This window comes from Geotrypetes seraphini, chromosome 3, assembly GCF_902459505.1.
Source record: "Geotrypetes seraphini chromosome 3, aGeoSer1.1, whole genome shotgun sequence".
NCBI lineage: Eukaryota > Metazoa > Chordata > Amphibia > Gymnophiona > Dermophiidae > Geotrypetes > Geotrypetes seraphini.
The window spans coordinates 230,144,564-230,158,114 of NC_047086.1; the positions used below are offsets into that span (position 1 = coordinate 230,144,564).

Sequence of the window (13,551 nt, forward strand, 5' to 3'; positions counted from 1 at the left end):
GATTCTGTGGAAGTTTGTTACATTTTAGAAAATTACTGAAGATTTATCTCTTTGCATAAGCATTTTTTTGCTAGTGGTTTTCCCTGGTTATGATGATGTAACTTTTTCGCTGAGGGATACGATGCGATGTACCTTAATTGATTAATTTAGTTTTACCAGTTTTTTTGTAAACATATGTGTTCAAGGCTGTGTATGTTAATTGTGAGCTGCTTTGGTTAAAGGTGGATTTATCAGTTTAGGTTTCCCCCCTCCTCTGGGATAGTTAATTTCAGAGTTACATGCAATTTGAAGTTCAGATTGGCAGCCATTATGACAGGTAAACTCACATCATCCTGTAGCATGCAATGATTGTAAAATACAAGCTGGCAATAACAATCACCAATTAAATCAATTTCTATAGACACAACTGTAAGGGTTTTTTTGTATTAGCTTTGGTAAAACTAATGTCCAACAGCAAAAGCAGAGCCATGAGAATCTTCCAAAGTATACTCCATCTGCTACCTAGAGACCCATGCTTATCCAGTCACAATGTGATACATTACATGAGTCCAAATCATTTTAATATATTCAAATTTCACAAGTTGGAGAAAAACTTGATGGCATTAGGCAGGAGCATATTTTCAAAGACATTTTAAAGAAATAATCCACTCTGGTTGAGGGACATCTATATGGAAAACCAGAGATAGAGGATAATCCCTGGGGTAGAACAGAATTTCGGATGGTGGAGGGAGAATGATATGGTCACTTTACTTGCTAAAAGATGGCTGGTTAATTTTAGTTTATCCATTTGATTTTTACACTTTACATAAACCACAGAACAATTCCTCTGGATTACAGCAGAGAGCAGTACATAGAACACTTCAGTTTTCAGCACATAGCACCGGATTGATAGAATCCAAAATTAAACAGAGACAGAAGTAAGAAATCCTGACTTTGCTAGCAGAATATGGGCAAGATACTGTGGCCTAAGTGTCTTATGACTGAACTGTGCTTTTTTCTAATTCACATGTGTTCACTGGTAATGTCAAAATACACCAAGTGAATTTTAAGCAAGAATTCTTTCCTCCTCCAAGTCTGCAAATTTAGAATGAGGATATCACAGGTCCTAAGTTCCTCATTAATTGCTGATAAAGGTTTCCATGCTGATTGGAGTCCTTCAGAAATTTTTCTGCAAATCTAAAATAAAAATATGCATCCATTAATCAAATATATAATTAAGTAAACAGCAGTTACTTTAGCCTGCTAGTATGGCAAAACAGACACCATATTTTTCCGCTCCATAAGACACACCTCACCATAAGACGCATCCCAGATTTAGAGGAAGAAAACAAGAAAAAAAACCCCAACACATTCTGAACCAAATTGTGCACCCAGCCTCCCTCACTCCCTGCCAGGCTCTGCACCCAATCTCACACTCAGGCTCTGCACCTTGTCCTCCCTTTCCCTGCCAGGCTCTGCACCCTGTCCCTCCTTCCCTGCCAGGCTCTGCACCCTATCCCCTCTTCCCTGACCTTCCCTACCATTCCCCCTCACCTCTGGTGGTCTAATCTGTCCCAGCCAACTAACAATTTTTTCAATCCTCTCCCTTCACAGTACTACTTTTTAAAACACAGCACATCCACCGGCCCTTCCTTTTAAAACACCCCTGCCCGCCGGCCTGCCCTGCAGTACCTTTTTTAAGTGCCCCTTAAGCCTGGTGGTCCAGCAGAGCATGGGCCGGCAGGAGTGTGCTGTCTGTGCTGTTGCCTGGGCCCACATCGCTTTCAGAATGGCTGAAGTCAGTTCTTGCGAGTCCCACCAGGCTCTTAAAAAGGTACTGCAGGGTAGTGCTTTCTGATTCAGAGAAAAACATTTTGATTTGATTCGATTCACCCTGTTGAATCGATTTTTCGATTCGATTTGATTCACTGTTAATGACACAGCTTTTTAAGTTTAAAAAAAGTACAACAATAAATTTCACAACAACAATAAATTTCACAAAGTACTTAAAAAAAAAAAAAATCACATTTTTCCATTAAAGTAGTTTTGGAGACATTTGCTTGAACAGTTTTTTTTCCCAGTCCATAAGCAAGCAATATTAAAAGAACATAAGAAGTCGCCTCCACTGGGTCAGACCAGAGGTCCATCGTGCCCAGCGGTCCACTCCCGCGACGGCCCATCAGGCCCATGACCTGTGAAGTGGTTTCTGACTATTTCTATAACCTACCTCTACTTCTATCTGTACCCCTCAATCCCCTTATCCTTTAGGAACCTATCTAGACACTCCTTGAACCCCTGTAGCGTGCTCTGGCCTATCACAACCTCCGGGAGCGAGTTCCATGTGTCCACCACCCTTTGAGTAAAAAAGAACTTCCTGGCATTTGTTCTAAACCTGTCCTTTTTCAATTTCTCCGAGTGCCCCCTTGTACTTGTGGTTCCCTACAATCTGAAGAATCTGTCCCTGTCTACCTTCTCTATGCCCTTCAGGATTTTGAAGGTTTCTATCATGTCTCCTCTAAGTCTCCGCTTTTCCAGGGAGAATAGCCCCAGCATTTCCAACCTGTCAGCATATGAGAAGTTTTCCATACCTTTTATCAGTTTTGTCGCTCTTCTCTGGACTCCCTCAAGTACTGCCATGTCCTTCTTGAGGTATGGCGACCAGTACTTGGCACAGTACTCCAGATGTGGGCGCACCATTGCCCAATACAGCGGCAAGATGACTTCCTTCGTCCTGGTCATGATACCCTTTTTAATGATGCCTAACATTCTGTTCGCTTTCTTGGCGGCTGTCGCACACTGTGCTGATGGTTTCAATGTTGTGTCCACCAAGACCCCCAGGTCTCTTTCAAGGTTGCTCACCCCTAGCAATGACCCCCCATTTTATAGTTGAACATCGGGTTCTTTTTCCCTACATGCATGACCTTGCATTTCTCAATGTTAAAACTCATTTGCCATTTTCTTGCCCACTCATCCAATCTCGTTAGGTCCCTTAGCAGGTCTTCACAGTCTTCCGTGGTTCTAATCCTGCTGCAGAGTTTGGTGTCATCTGCAAATTTGATAACCTCACATTTCGTCCCTGTCTCCAGATCGTTTATAAATATATTGAACAGGAGCGGTCCCAACACCGACCCCTGCGGAACTCCGCTCGTGACCCGTTGCCAGTCTGAGTATTTGCCCTTCACTCCAACCCTCTGTTTTCTGCCCGCCAACCAGTGTTTAATCCATCGGTATACATTCCCCTCCACCCCATGGTTCCACAGCTTCTTAAGCAGCCATTCGTGAGGTACCTTGTCGAAAGCTTTTTGGAAGTCAAGGTAAATGATGTCTATGGGTTCCCCTTTGTCTATCTGGCTGTTTATTCCCTCAAAGAAGTGTAGTAAGTTTGTGAGGCAAGACCTTCCCTTGCAGAAGCCATGTTGGCTCGCCCTCAGCTGCCCATTTTTTTCTATGTGCTCGCAGATGCTGTCCTTAATCAGTGCTTCCATCATCTTATCCGGAACCGAAGTCAAGCTCACCGGCCTATAGTTTCCCGGGTCACCTCTTGATCCTTTCTTAAAGATAGGCGTGACATTTGCTATTTTCCAGTCCTCCGGGATCTCCCCAGTTTTCAATGATAGGTTACATATTTGCCGGAGTGTTTCCGCTATTTCCTTTCTCAGTTCTTTTAGTACCCTTGGGTGGATTCCGTCCGGGCCCGGTGATTTGTCGCTTTTCAATCTATTTATCTGTCGTAGGATGTTCTCATGGCTTACCTCTATTCGCTCCAGCTTTTCATCTAGATCCCCACTTATGATCTCCTCGGGTTCTGGTACATTGGATGTGTCCTCGCTCGTGAAGACCAACGAGAAGAACTTGTTTAACCTGTCTGCTACCTCTTTTTCCTCCTTTATCACTCCCTTTCTGTTTTCATCATCCAACGGTCCCACTTTCTCCCTCGCCGGTTGCCTCCCCTTCACGTACCTGAAGAACGGTTTGAAGTTTCTCGCCTCCCCGGCCAGCTTCTCTTCGTATTCTCTTTTTGCTTTCCTAACCATTCTTTCTGGTGTTTTTTGTGTTCCTTCCGGTTTTCCTCAGTTTGATCCTTTTTCCATTTTCTGAATGATGATTTCTTGTCGCTTATCGCCTTCTTCACTTCCTTTGTTATCCACACCTTGTTTTTTGTTCAATTCTGTTTGCACCCTTTCCTAAACCTGGGGATGTACATGTTTTGTGCTTTTTGCACCGTGTCCTTGAGTAGGGACCAGGCTTTCTCTACGGTCTCCATCTTCCGTGAGCTGTTTCTGAGTTTCTTTCTCACTATTTTCCTCATAGCTTCGTAGTTCCCTTTTCTGAAGTTGAGTGCCGTCGCTGTGGTTCTCTTCACTTTTGATATTCCTACTTCTAGTTTGTACTGGATCATGTTGTGATCACTGTTTCCTAGTAGCCCTACTACTACCACTTCCTTTGCGGGTCCCCCTAGGCCGTTGAGGATTAGGTCGAGAGTGGCATCTCCTCGTGTCGGTTCCTTGACCAGCTGTTCCATGAAGCAATCCCTCACAGCCTCCAGGAATTTGTTTCCCTCACGCTGCTGGAGTGTCCAATGCTCCAATCTATCCCAGGGTGGTTGAAATCTCCCATAACCGTCAACCTTCGGCTTTTGCATTCCTGCCTCAATTCTGCTTCTAGGTCATTGTCGCTTGTTTCTGGCTGTCCAGGTGGGCGATAATAAAGTCCCAATTTTGTGTCTGTTCCTTTTATTCCTGGTAACTTAACCCATAGTGATTCCAAACCTTCTGCCCTTGTTGCCGTATCCATCCTGGTCGAGTGAATGGAGTCCTTTATGTATAGTGCTATTCCTCCACCCTTCTTACACGTCCTGTCTTTCCTATAGAGTTTATAACCTGGTAGTACTACGTCCCATTTGTTGTCCTCAGACCACCATGTTTCTGTGATTCCAATTATGTCTAGGTCCTCTTTGTTGGCCATGACTTCTAGCTCTCCCATTTTGGTCCGTAGACTCCTTGCATTGGCGTACAAGCAATTTAAGTTTCGGTTTTTTACTTTCCCTGTTGTTCTTCCTTGTGGTTTGATTCTCTTGTCGTCCCCCTCTTGGGGTGCCAGCCCCCGAGTCCCATTTTGTTCTTCCCCTTCCCATGGTGTGTTTTCTTTGTCCTCAACCGGCTTCCTCATTTCTGCATGTCCTTCTAGTTTCTGCTGTTTTTCCTTCTTTTCGCTCTCTATTTTCACTTGTTCCTTGGACTCCTGTAGTTTGTCTTTGAGTTCTTTTTCGAAATTTTCCCGCTTGCCTTGGAGGCCTACTTTGCATTTTTCCCTTTCAGTATCTTCCTTTGCTATTCCTGTACAAAGCGTCGACACCAGATCGACTGTCAGCTTTCCTCCTCTCCTCAGTTTAAAGCCTTGTCTATTGCGCTCCTGACGTTATTTGCCAGCATTCTCGTTCCTGTCGTACTCAGGTGCAGTCCGTCCCTCCTGTAGAGCTTGTTCTTTCCCCAAAAAGTTGACCAGTTCCTTACAAAGTGGAAGCCTTCCTCTTCGCACCATCTCCTCAGCCATGCGTTTATGGCTTGCCGCTCGATCTGCCTCCTTACATCCGCCCTCGGTACTGGCAGGATCTCTGGGAAAGCTATTTTCCGTGTCCTCAGCTTCAACTTCCTTTCCAGGATCTGGAACTGCTCGGTTAGTGTAGTCCTGTTGTAATTGTTTCTTCTGATGTAACTTCCGGTTTCTCAAAACTGGAAGTTATATTAGATGGGAATGAGTCCAGCGGCTGGCGGTGAAAAAAGAATGAACATGAATCGGGGCTGAATTGGTGAGTCCGGTTTTTTACAAAAACGAACCGATTCGAATTGTGAATCGGGCAGCACTACTTGTTGTTTTAAAAGGAAGGAAGGGCAGGCGGAAGGGCGGGCAGGGGTGTTTTAAAAGGAAGGGCGGGCAGTGTTTTAAAAAGGTACCAGGGGGTGTCATCGCTCCATAAGACACACACCCTTTTCCACCCCCTTTTTGGGGGTAGAAAAAGTGCGTCTTATGGACCAAAAATACGATAATTTATAAAATTGCTGGGATTAAAAAATTTAATAAAGGTTCCAATTATGATAAAAGTGAGTACAGTAGTTATACCAGAGGGGAGAGGGATGCTTTATTCAATTTATAGACTCAGATCTGACTATAGATTATAGACTCTGGATAGACTATAGACTCTGATCACAGTGAAGCTTATTGAGGGGATGAGGGGGAAGAGATGGTGGGGTTCTAACTGTTATTTGTGGCTATTGTACTTGTACTGTATGTTATTAATTAGTTTGTAAATATTTTTTTTCTTATAATTAATAAAAATGTTGGACTACAATAAAGGTTCTAAGCCAATACACAGACTGTAAAAAAGCACCAGGGCCATGAATCCTTTCTTGCCTTTTCTACTAGAACCCCAAGTCAAGCAATGGGGTTTCCTTCCCTAAACAAGTTTAGCTAGGACTCTCTGCTTCTTATCCAATCCAGTTGATAGAGGTCCCATGAGTTCCTAGTCTTCAATATTAGAGCCTCCCCATCTTTGGTCTAGAAGACACAACTCAAAATAAAATGGAACAAGCGAGTCCCATCTATATAAGAATATTTTTTTTGGCTGGGGGTGGAAGTGAGAAGGAACAGATAAAGTCTCTCAAGGGTAGTTGTCTACTCCAAGAGTACTGCAATGTCTGGCAACATTCCTGCTAAGCAGCTTCAAGCAGCATGAGTCCTGTTAGCATTCCTGCTTGTGGGGGTGGTTCTACAATGTCATGCCTGCCCCTCATAACAGAAAGTAAATATCGTAGCAGGAATGATGGAGCAAGCCTCCCATGCAACTTGAAGCTGCTCAGTGAGAGAATGCTGGTGCCTGCCAATACTTTTTAAGAATATCTAATGAATGGAGCTTTGACACCACTGCCAGCCATTATATAAGTGTGAAACGCTACCTTCTATATGGGATGACTTACCACTTTGGTTGAGGAGCTCTCCCTTGCGGGACTGTTCCATCTTCTCTAGGAACTGCTCAAAGACCTTCACATATGGTGCCAAGCTGGTTCTCTTATAATCTGAAACCAAAAATAAGGGCAACAGTTAGACACATGCAGTGCAAATGCAAAGGAAGAAAAACACAAAGGTGAGATGTCACAAAATGATCAATGTACTCAGTGAATTCAGAGTGCTTGTGTGTTTTTAAATGCCATTTATAGCCACATCTTTGCATACAAAGAGGACCCACAGTGTCATGATGACTAGGTTTAAGTAAAAGGCTGATTTCATCAGTTTTATCTAACATGTTCAGATGAAAGATTTTGGACAAAACTATGGATGGTTTGTCATCATAATGCAGAGGTTGACAAATTATGAGAAGAGCATACCTTGCACCATTTTCACTGAACTTCTTGTCTCACGTGTTCCTTGTAATATAGTGTAAGATAGTGGGACTTACTAACAAGATGTCTAACAAGACAGCATGAAACTGATTGTTTCTGCCAGTGGTGCAGTGAGAACAGTCATGCTATATCAGGTACCTCGAGTCCGACGTTTGGCTTCAGTCTCTCCCTCATTTTGACTATCCGCCTCCTCCTCTTTTTTGCACACAGAATCTAATTCCTGGCAGATAAGGCTGAAAAAGCAGCAGAGTGTCATGAAAAAAATTGTACTATGTAAAAGCCAAACCCATTAATTTTCTTCAACTTTATGTATTGCAACTAATTCTGATCCATGTCACTTAAAGAGATTAAAGAAGAGGAAAAAAAAGGAAATGGATATAAATGATTGTATCTATATCTAATGAAGAACTTAAGTAAGCTCCACCCTAATTGAAAAAAAGTAACATCCATCCCAAAACCACCAGATACAACTCACGACAGACATGGTGTAACACCAATACTATTATATTCTTCCACTTTGCATAGACAAGCATATTAATCATCTGAAGTAGATGGGGTAGCGTAGAGAGCTGTAGTAGGCTAAACTCTGAAAAATATCCACACTCAGCCCAACATCAACTACACATCCCCCATCAATGTCTTTGCCAGAACTTCTAACCCTTTAATATTACACTTCTTAGAAGTCCCAAACATGCCTTAGTCAAGGAAAGCAACCTGATTGCTATGAATATAAATAAGACTTTTGTTACTATAGAAGACAAAGAATAGTATTGCCACAAATGACATTTCTTTAGAGGATGTGATCTCACACCTAAAGAAACTCAGTAGCTCCACTAACTGACCCACTAGAACTCAAATGCTATTCTTAGTGTAACCCAAATTTACCATCTACTAACCAGATGTGTGTCTCTAGCTACCTTAATATGTCATGTCTGTCAGGTCATGACCTATACTGTGTGTGTACTCCTGTAACCCATGCTGGGCTCCTTTGGGAGGACGGGCTAAATAAATAAATTAAATAAATATTAAAAGCCCGACGTGGCCATGTTTTGCCCTCAGGCTACATCAAGGGTACAACTAAAATAATGCATTATATGACATTTCTCATCTATTAAATTCTGCCTATGCTGCTAAGATCAAGGCAGATTTCAAAAAGAAGCCAGAGTCACAGTTATGGGAATGTCGAAAAAATAACCCCTCAAACTTAAAAACTACTAAAATGATCCAGAGTAAACAAAATTTTAACCTTCAAGTCCACTAAGAGATTACATACAGTCATGTGAAAAAAATTAGGACATCCCATGAAATATTCAGTTCTTTCTTAAGAAATGTTCACATATTGATGTCAAATCTTTCTTTTTTTTATTTATCACTGGAAAAGAAAGTGATGTAATTGCAGGAAAACAACAAAAATTTTCCTTGATTTACTTATAAAAAAAGGGGTTTTGAGGCAGATGGAGGCATTAGAAAAAAAAGATTATTTAAAATCCAAGATGGCCGCCACTAGTAAAATCACAGGGAAAGGGATTTTTTAGAGGTGCTGCAGAAACCTTTAAAATTCAGTTTTGGAGAACCCCTCCCACCCCGATTTTCTCCATAAGCTATAATAGCCTTCTCACTGTGCCATGTGCCTGCCTGCTTCAGCTCAGAAATGCAGCTAGGATAAATGGAGAAGAACTCTGCCTCACAGGATTGCTGGATTAACCTGGTCTTCGGGCTGCCAGTCAGACTGTGGTCGGACTTCAAGTTTATTTAAAATTTCTTATACTGCCCAATCAACCTTCTAGGCGGTGTACAAAATCATAAAAACATACTTTAACTAAAATACAAATTTAAGATGACACAGCGTCACCTAACGATAATAACTTTCAGAGACTTTTAAAACAAAGACAAATGGGAACAAAAGGTAAAAGGGCAAGAACTACAATAGTCAAAGAGAACAATTAGGGAGAAAAACAATAGGAGGGGCAGCTATAAATAAAGTCGACCTCAATTGCCCTTAAAAGGACAGTTAGGTCTCAAAGGCATCAAGAAAGAGAAATGTTTTTAGCTTCATCTTGAAATTTTTAAGAATTGATTCTTCACGTAAGTAATTTGGAATACTATTCCAGAGAGAGAGAATGGTAACAGAGAAAATGGTAGACTTCATTGTATTTATATACTTCAGTGACGGAATAGAAAAAAGATTTTTGGCTTGATCTTAGAGTCTTAGAAGGATTATAAGGGATACGAAGATTATTAATAAATTTGGGTTGATTATTTTGTCTAGTCTTAAATGTTAACAGAAGAATTTTGTAAGTGATTCTGTGTTCCACTGGCAACCAGTGGGCTTCTTGCAAGAGGGGGGTAACATGGTCAGATTTCTTTGCATTGAATATAATTTTTATAACGGTGTTCTGTATTATCTGAAGTCTTCTTATTTCTTTTTTAGTTATGCCTTTATAGAGGGCATTACAGTAGTCAATGCACGAAATCACACGAGAATGATGTTCAAAGAAGCAGTGTCTAATAGTTTGGATAGCGACCTTATCATACGTAGCCAATAAAAGCAATGCTGGACCACAGTACTAATATGGAGATGATAATTAAATTTACTATCGAGAGTGACTCCAAGTAATTTGAGTGAAGGTACGATTTTAATAGGTTGAGACTTGAATTTAAGAGGAGTCTGCATGGAAAGTCCTTCCTTGTTGGGGAAAATCATTACTTTGGTCAAAGAGAGCATATGTAAGTCCAGCCAGGAGTTAATCTTTTCCAATTTTTGGTTTATGAACTTTATTTCGGTTTGGTTATTTAAATCTATCGGATGAACTAGTTGAACATCATCTGCATAAGCGAACATTGTGAATCCAATGGATTGCCCTAATGTTAAGAGGGGGGCCAGGAAAATATTGAAAAGTAGGGGAGATAAAATGGAACCCTGTGGGGATACCATAGTCAGTTGTAAATGGATCAGATGAAGTTGAATTAAAAACTACCTTGGAGGAATGATCTGTAAAAAAAAAGATGAAAACCAGTCCAAGACCTGGTCTTTGATTCCAATTTCACACAAACGAGACAAAAGAAGCATATGGTCTATCGTGTCAAATGCTGATGATAGATCTAAGGAAATGAGTAAAACGGACTGGTGATGATCAAGATGATAAAGAATTTTTGTAGTCAACCCAATAAGTGATAGTTCTGTGGAATGATGTTGGCAGAATCCGGTTTGGTTTGGATTGAAGCACTTTTGTTTGTTCAACAAAATCTGAGATTTGGCAAAAGACTATTTTTTCTGTAAGCTTTGCCAAGAAAGGAATGTTTGAAATGGGCCTATAGTTTGAAACCTCTTGTGAACTAATTTTGTAGTCTTTGATTATGGGATGAATAATTGCTTCTTTCCATGCTTTTGGAAGAGTTCCTGTACTTAAACTAGTGCAGATCAGACCTGAAATGAAAAAAAAATGAAAAAAATTTTTTAGAAAGATTGATGGAATAGTCTCCGATTTGGAACCTTTTATATTTAGTGTATTCAAAGTTCTCTGTAGATCTTGAAGTGTGGGTAGGGTAAATTTTGAACATTTAGAGAGAGGAAGATTTACGGTTTCAGACTTTTTGACTAAGACCCCTGTACAGGGAGAAATGGAATTTATACTGGCAATACTTGATTGGGAAATGGAGCCTCTAATTTTTTGGATTTTCTTGATAAGGTAAGAGGCAATTGTTTGAGTTGAGGGTAGTGGGGCCATCAATTTTGACACTGTCCTCCGTGTAATTAATGATTTTGTGATAGCATACAATGCAGAAGTGTTTTTAGCTTTTTAAATTTGTTTGGAATTGAGTCTGACCTCGGTACCAGGAAAGATGGTAGAGGCGCCGATAAAGGATCGCATCATTGACCACCTTGACGGACACGATCTGATGAGGACCAGCCAGCACGGTTTCAGCAAAGGAAGATCTTGTTTGACGAACTTGCTGCACTTCTTCAAGGGAGTTAACAGGCAGATAGACAAGGGCGACCCAGTCGACACTGTATATCTGGACTTTCAGAAGGCGTTCAACAAGGTTCTGCATGAACGATTTCTTTGGAAAATTGCGAGCCATGGAATCAAAGGTAAAATACTCACGTGGATTAAAAACTGGCTAGAGCATAGGAAACAAGAGAGTGGGGGTAAATGGACAATACTCAGACTGGAAGAACGTCACCAGTGGGGTGCCGCAGGGCTCGGTGCTTGGACCCGTTCTCTTCAACATCTTTATAAACGATCTGTACATAGGTACGACGAGCAAGGTGATTAAATTTGTGGACGATACGAAGTTATTCAGAGTAGTGAAGACGCAGAGGGATTGCGAAGATCTGCAACGTGGCATAATCAGGTTCGAGGAATTGGCATCAACATGGCAGATGAGATTCAACGTGGACAAGTGTAAAGTGATGTATGTCGGTAACAAAAATCTCATGCACAAATACAGGATGTCCAGGGTGGTACTTGGAGAGACCTCCCAGGAAAGGGACTTGGGAGCTCTGATCGACAAGCGATGAAGCCATCCACACAATGTGCGGCAGCAGCGAAAAAGGCAAACAGAATGCTAAGAATGATAAAGAAGGGAATCATGAACAGATCGGAGAAGGTTATCATGCCACTGTACCGGGCCATGGTGCGCCCTCACCTGGAGTACTGCATACAGCACTGGTCGCCGTACATGAAGAAGGACACGGTACTACTTGAAAGGGTCCAGAGAAGAGCATCGAAGACGGTTAAGGGGTTGGAGGAGCTGCCGTACAGCGAAAGATTAGAGAAACTGGACCTCTTCTCCCTTGAAAAGAGGAGATTGAGAATGGACATGATCAAAACATTCAAGGTACTGAAGGGGATAGACTTAGTAGATAAGGATAGGTTGTTCACCCTCTCCAAGGTAAAGAGAACGAGAGGGCACTCTCTAAAGTTAAAAGGGGATAGATTCCGTACAAACGTAAGAAAGTTCTTCATCCAGAGAGTGGTAGAAAACTGAACGCTCTTCCGGAGTCTGTCATAGAAGAAAACACCCTCCAGGGATTCAAGACAAAGTTGGACAAGTTCCTGCTAAACTGGAACGTATGCAGGTGAGGCTAGTCTCAGGGTGCTGGTCTTTGACCAGAGGGCCGCCGCGTGAGCGGACTGCTGGGCATGATGGACCACTGGTCTGACCCAGCAACGGCAATTCTTATGTTCTAATTTATTTAGGTTGTGTGGAGTCTTATTATTCTGCCATTTTCTCTCAAGAAATCTGAGTTGTTTTTTGATAAGAGTAAGACTAGGACTATACCAGGGGTTCTTTTGTTTACGTGGAGAAATGGTATAGGTAGCGGTGGCGCTAATAGGTCTAAAAGTTTGGTTATGGAAGCTTTCCATGAGGCAACTTTCTCCTCAATGGACGATTCTGACAATTCTGCTAAATTGGAATCAACGTTAGCAGAAATGGAAGCATCATCCAGTTTTGAATAATCACAAGAAATTATTGTCTTAGGACAAAGGACTAAAGCCTTGGGCCTGGTGGACTGGGAGATACTAATGAGAAAATGATAAGTCCAAGGAAGTTGTGTGCAAGCCACAACTTGAAAATGATCTTTGAGTGGTGATGGTATGAGAACCATGTCTAAGGTGTGCCCTATTATGTGGGTGGGACAGGTTACCAACGGACAGAGGTTTAAATCCTTCAGGAGGGTAATAATATCTAAAGTAAAAGTATTTTTAAGGTCATCAAATTGAATATTAAAATCTCCTAAAATGATGGGGTTGAGGGATGAATTACAGAACTCAAAGATTACAGATTGACGTAAAGTTAACATTTGGCTATTAGCAGGAGGGGGAAGGTAAAGTAGTAAATAATCTATTGAAGGGTTAGATTTCATTCTAAATTGAATAGATTCTAAGATACAGCTTGGGGAAGATAATTCTAGCTTAGAAAGCACCTCCCTTTTTACCTTTTCGATGGTTAAACTGGTAACAATAGCCTGGGGACAGGAATAGGCAAGATAACTTTCTTCACCTTCTGCTAGACATGTTTCAGTGATACAAAGTATATCATAATTGTTTTGAATCACCATATCATGAAGCAGATGGTGTTTAGATTTTAATGACCGGGCATTCATCAGACCAACTTTAAGTGCCTTCAGTTGCACAATGGATAAATTAACAGAAGGAGTTGGGAAGAT

General features: G+C 41.4%; 1 protein-coding gene across 1 annotated transcript in view; it reads right to left on the reverse strand.

The window, feature by feature from the left end:
* Positions 1 to 542: 542 nt before the first annotated feature.
* PRIM1 (DNA primase subunit 1) overlaps positions 543 to 13,551 on the reverse strand; it is a 66,889-nt gene continuing 53,880 nt past the window's right edge. The window contains exons 11-13 of the mRNA XM_033939741.1: positions 7,515 to 7,609; positions 6,954 to 7,052; positions 543 to 1,176 (exon numbers count right to left, since the gene is read on the reverse strand). Coding sequence (XP_033795632.1) covers positions 1,157 to 1,176; positions 6,954 to 7,052; positions 7,515 to 7,609 — 214 coding nt within the window. The 3' untranslated portion in view covers positions 543 to 1,156. The remainder of the gene's footprint in view (positions 1,177 to 6,953; positions 7,053 to 7,514; positions 7,610 to 13,551) is intronic.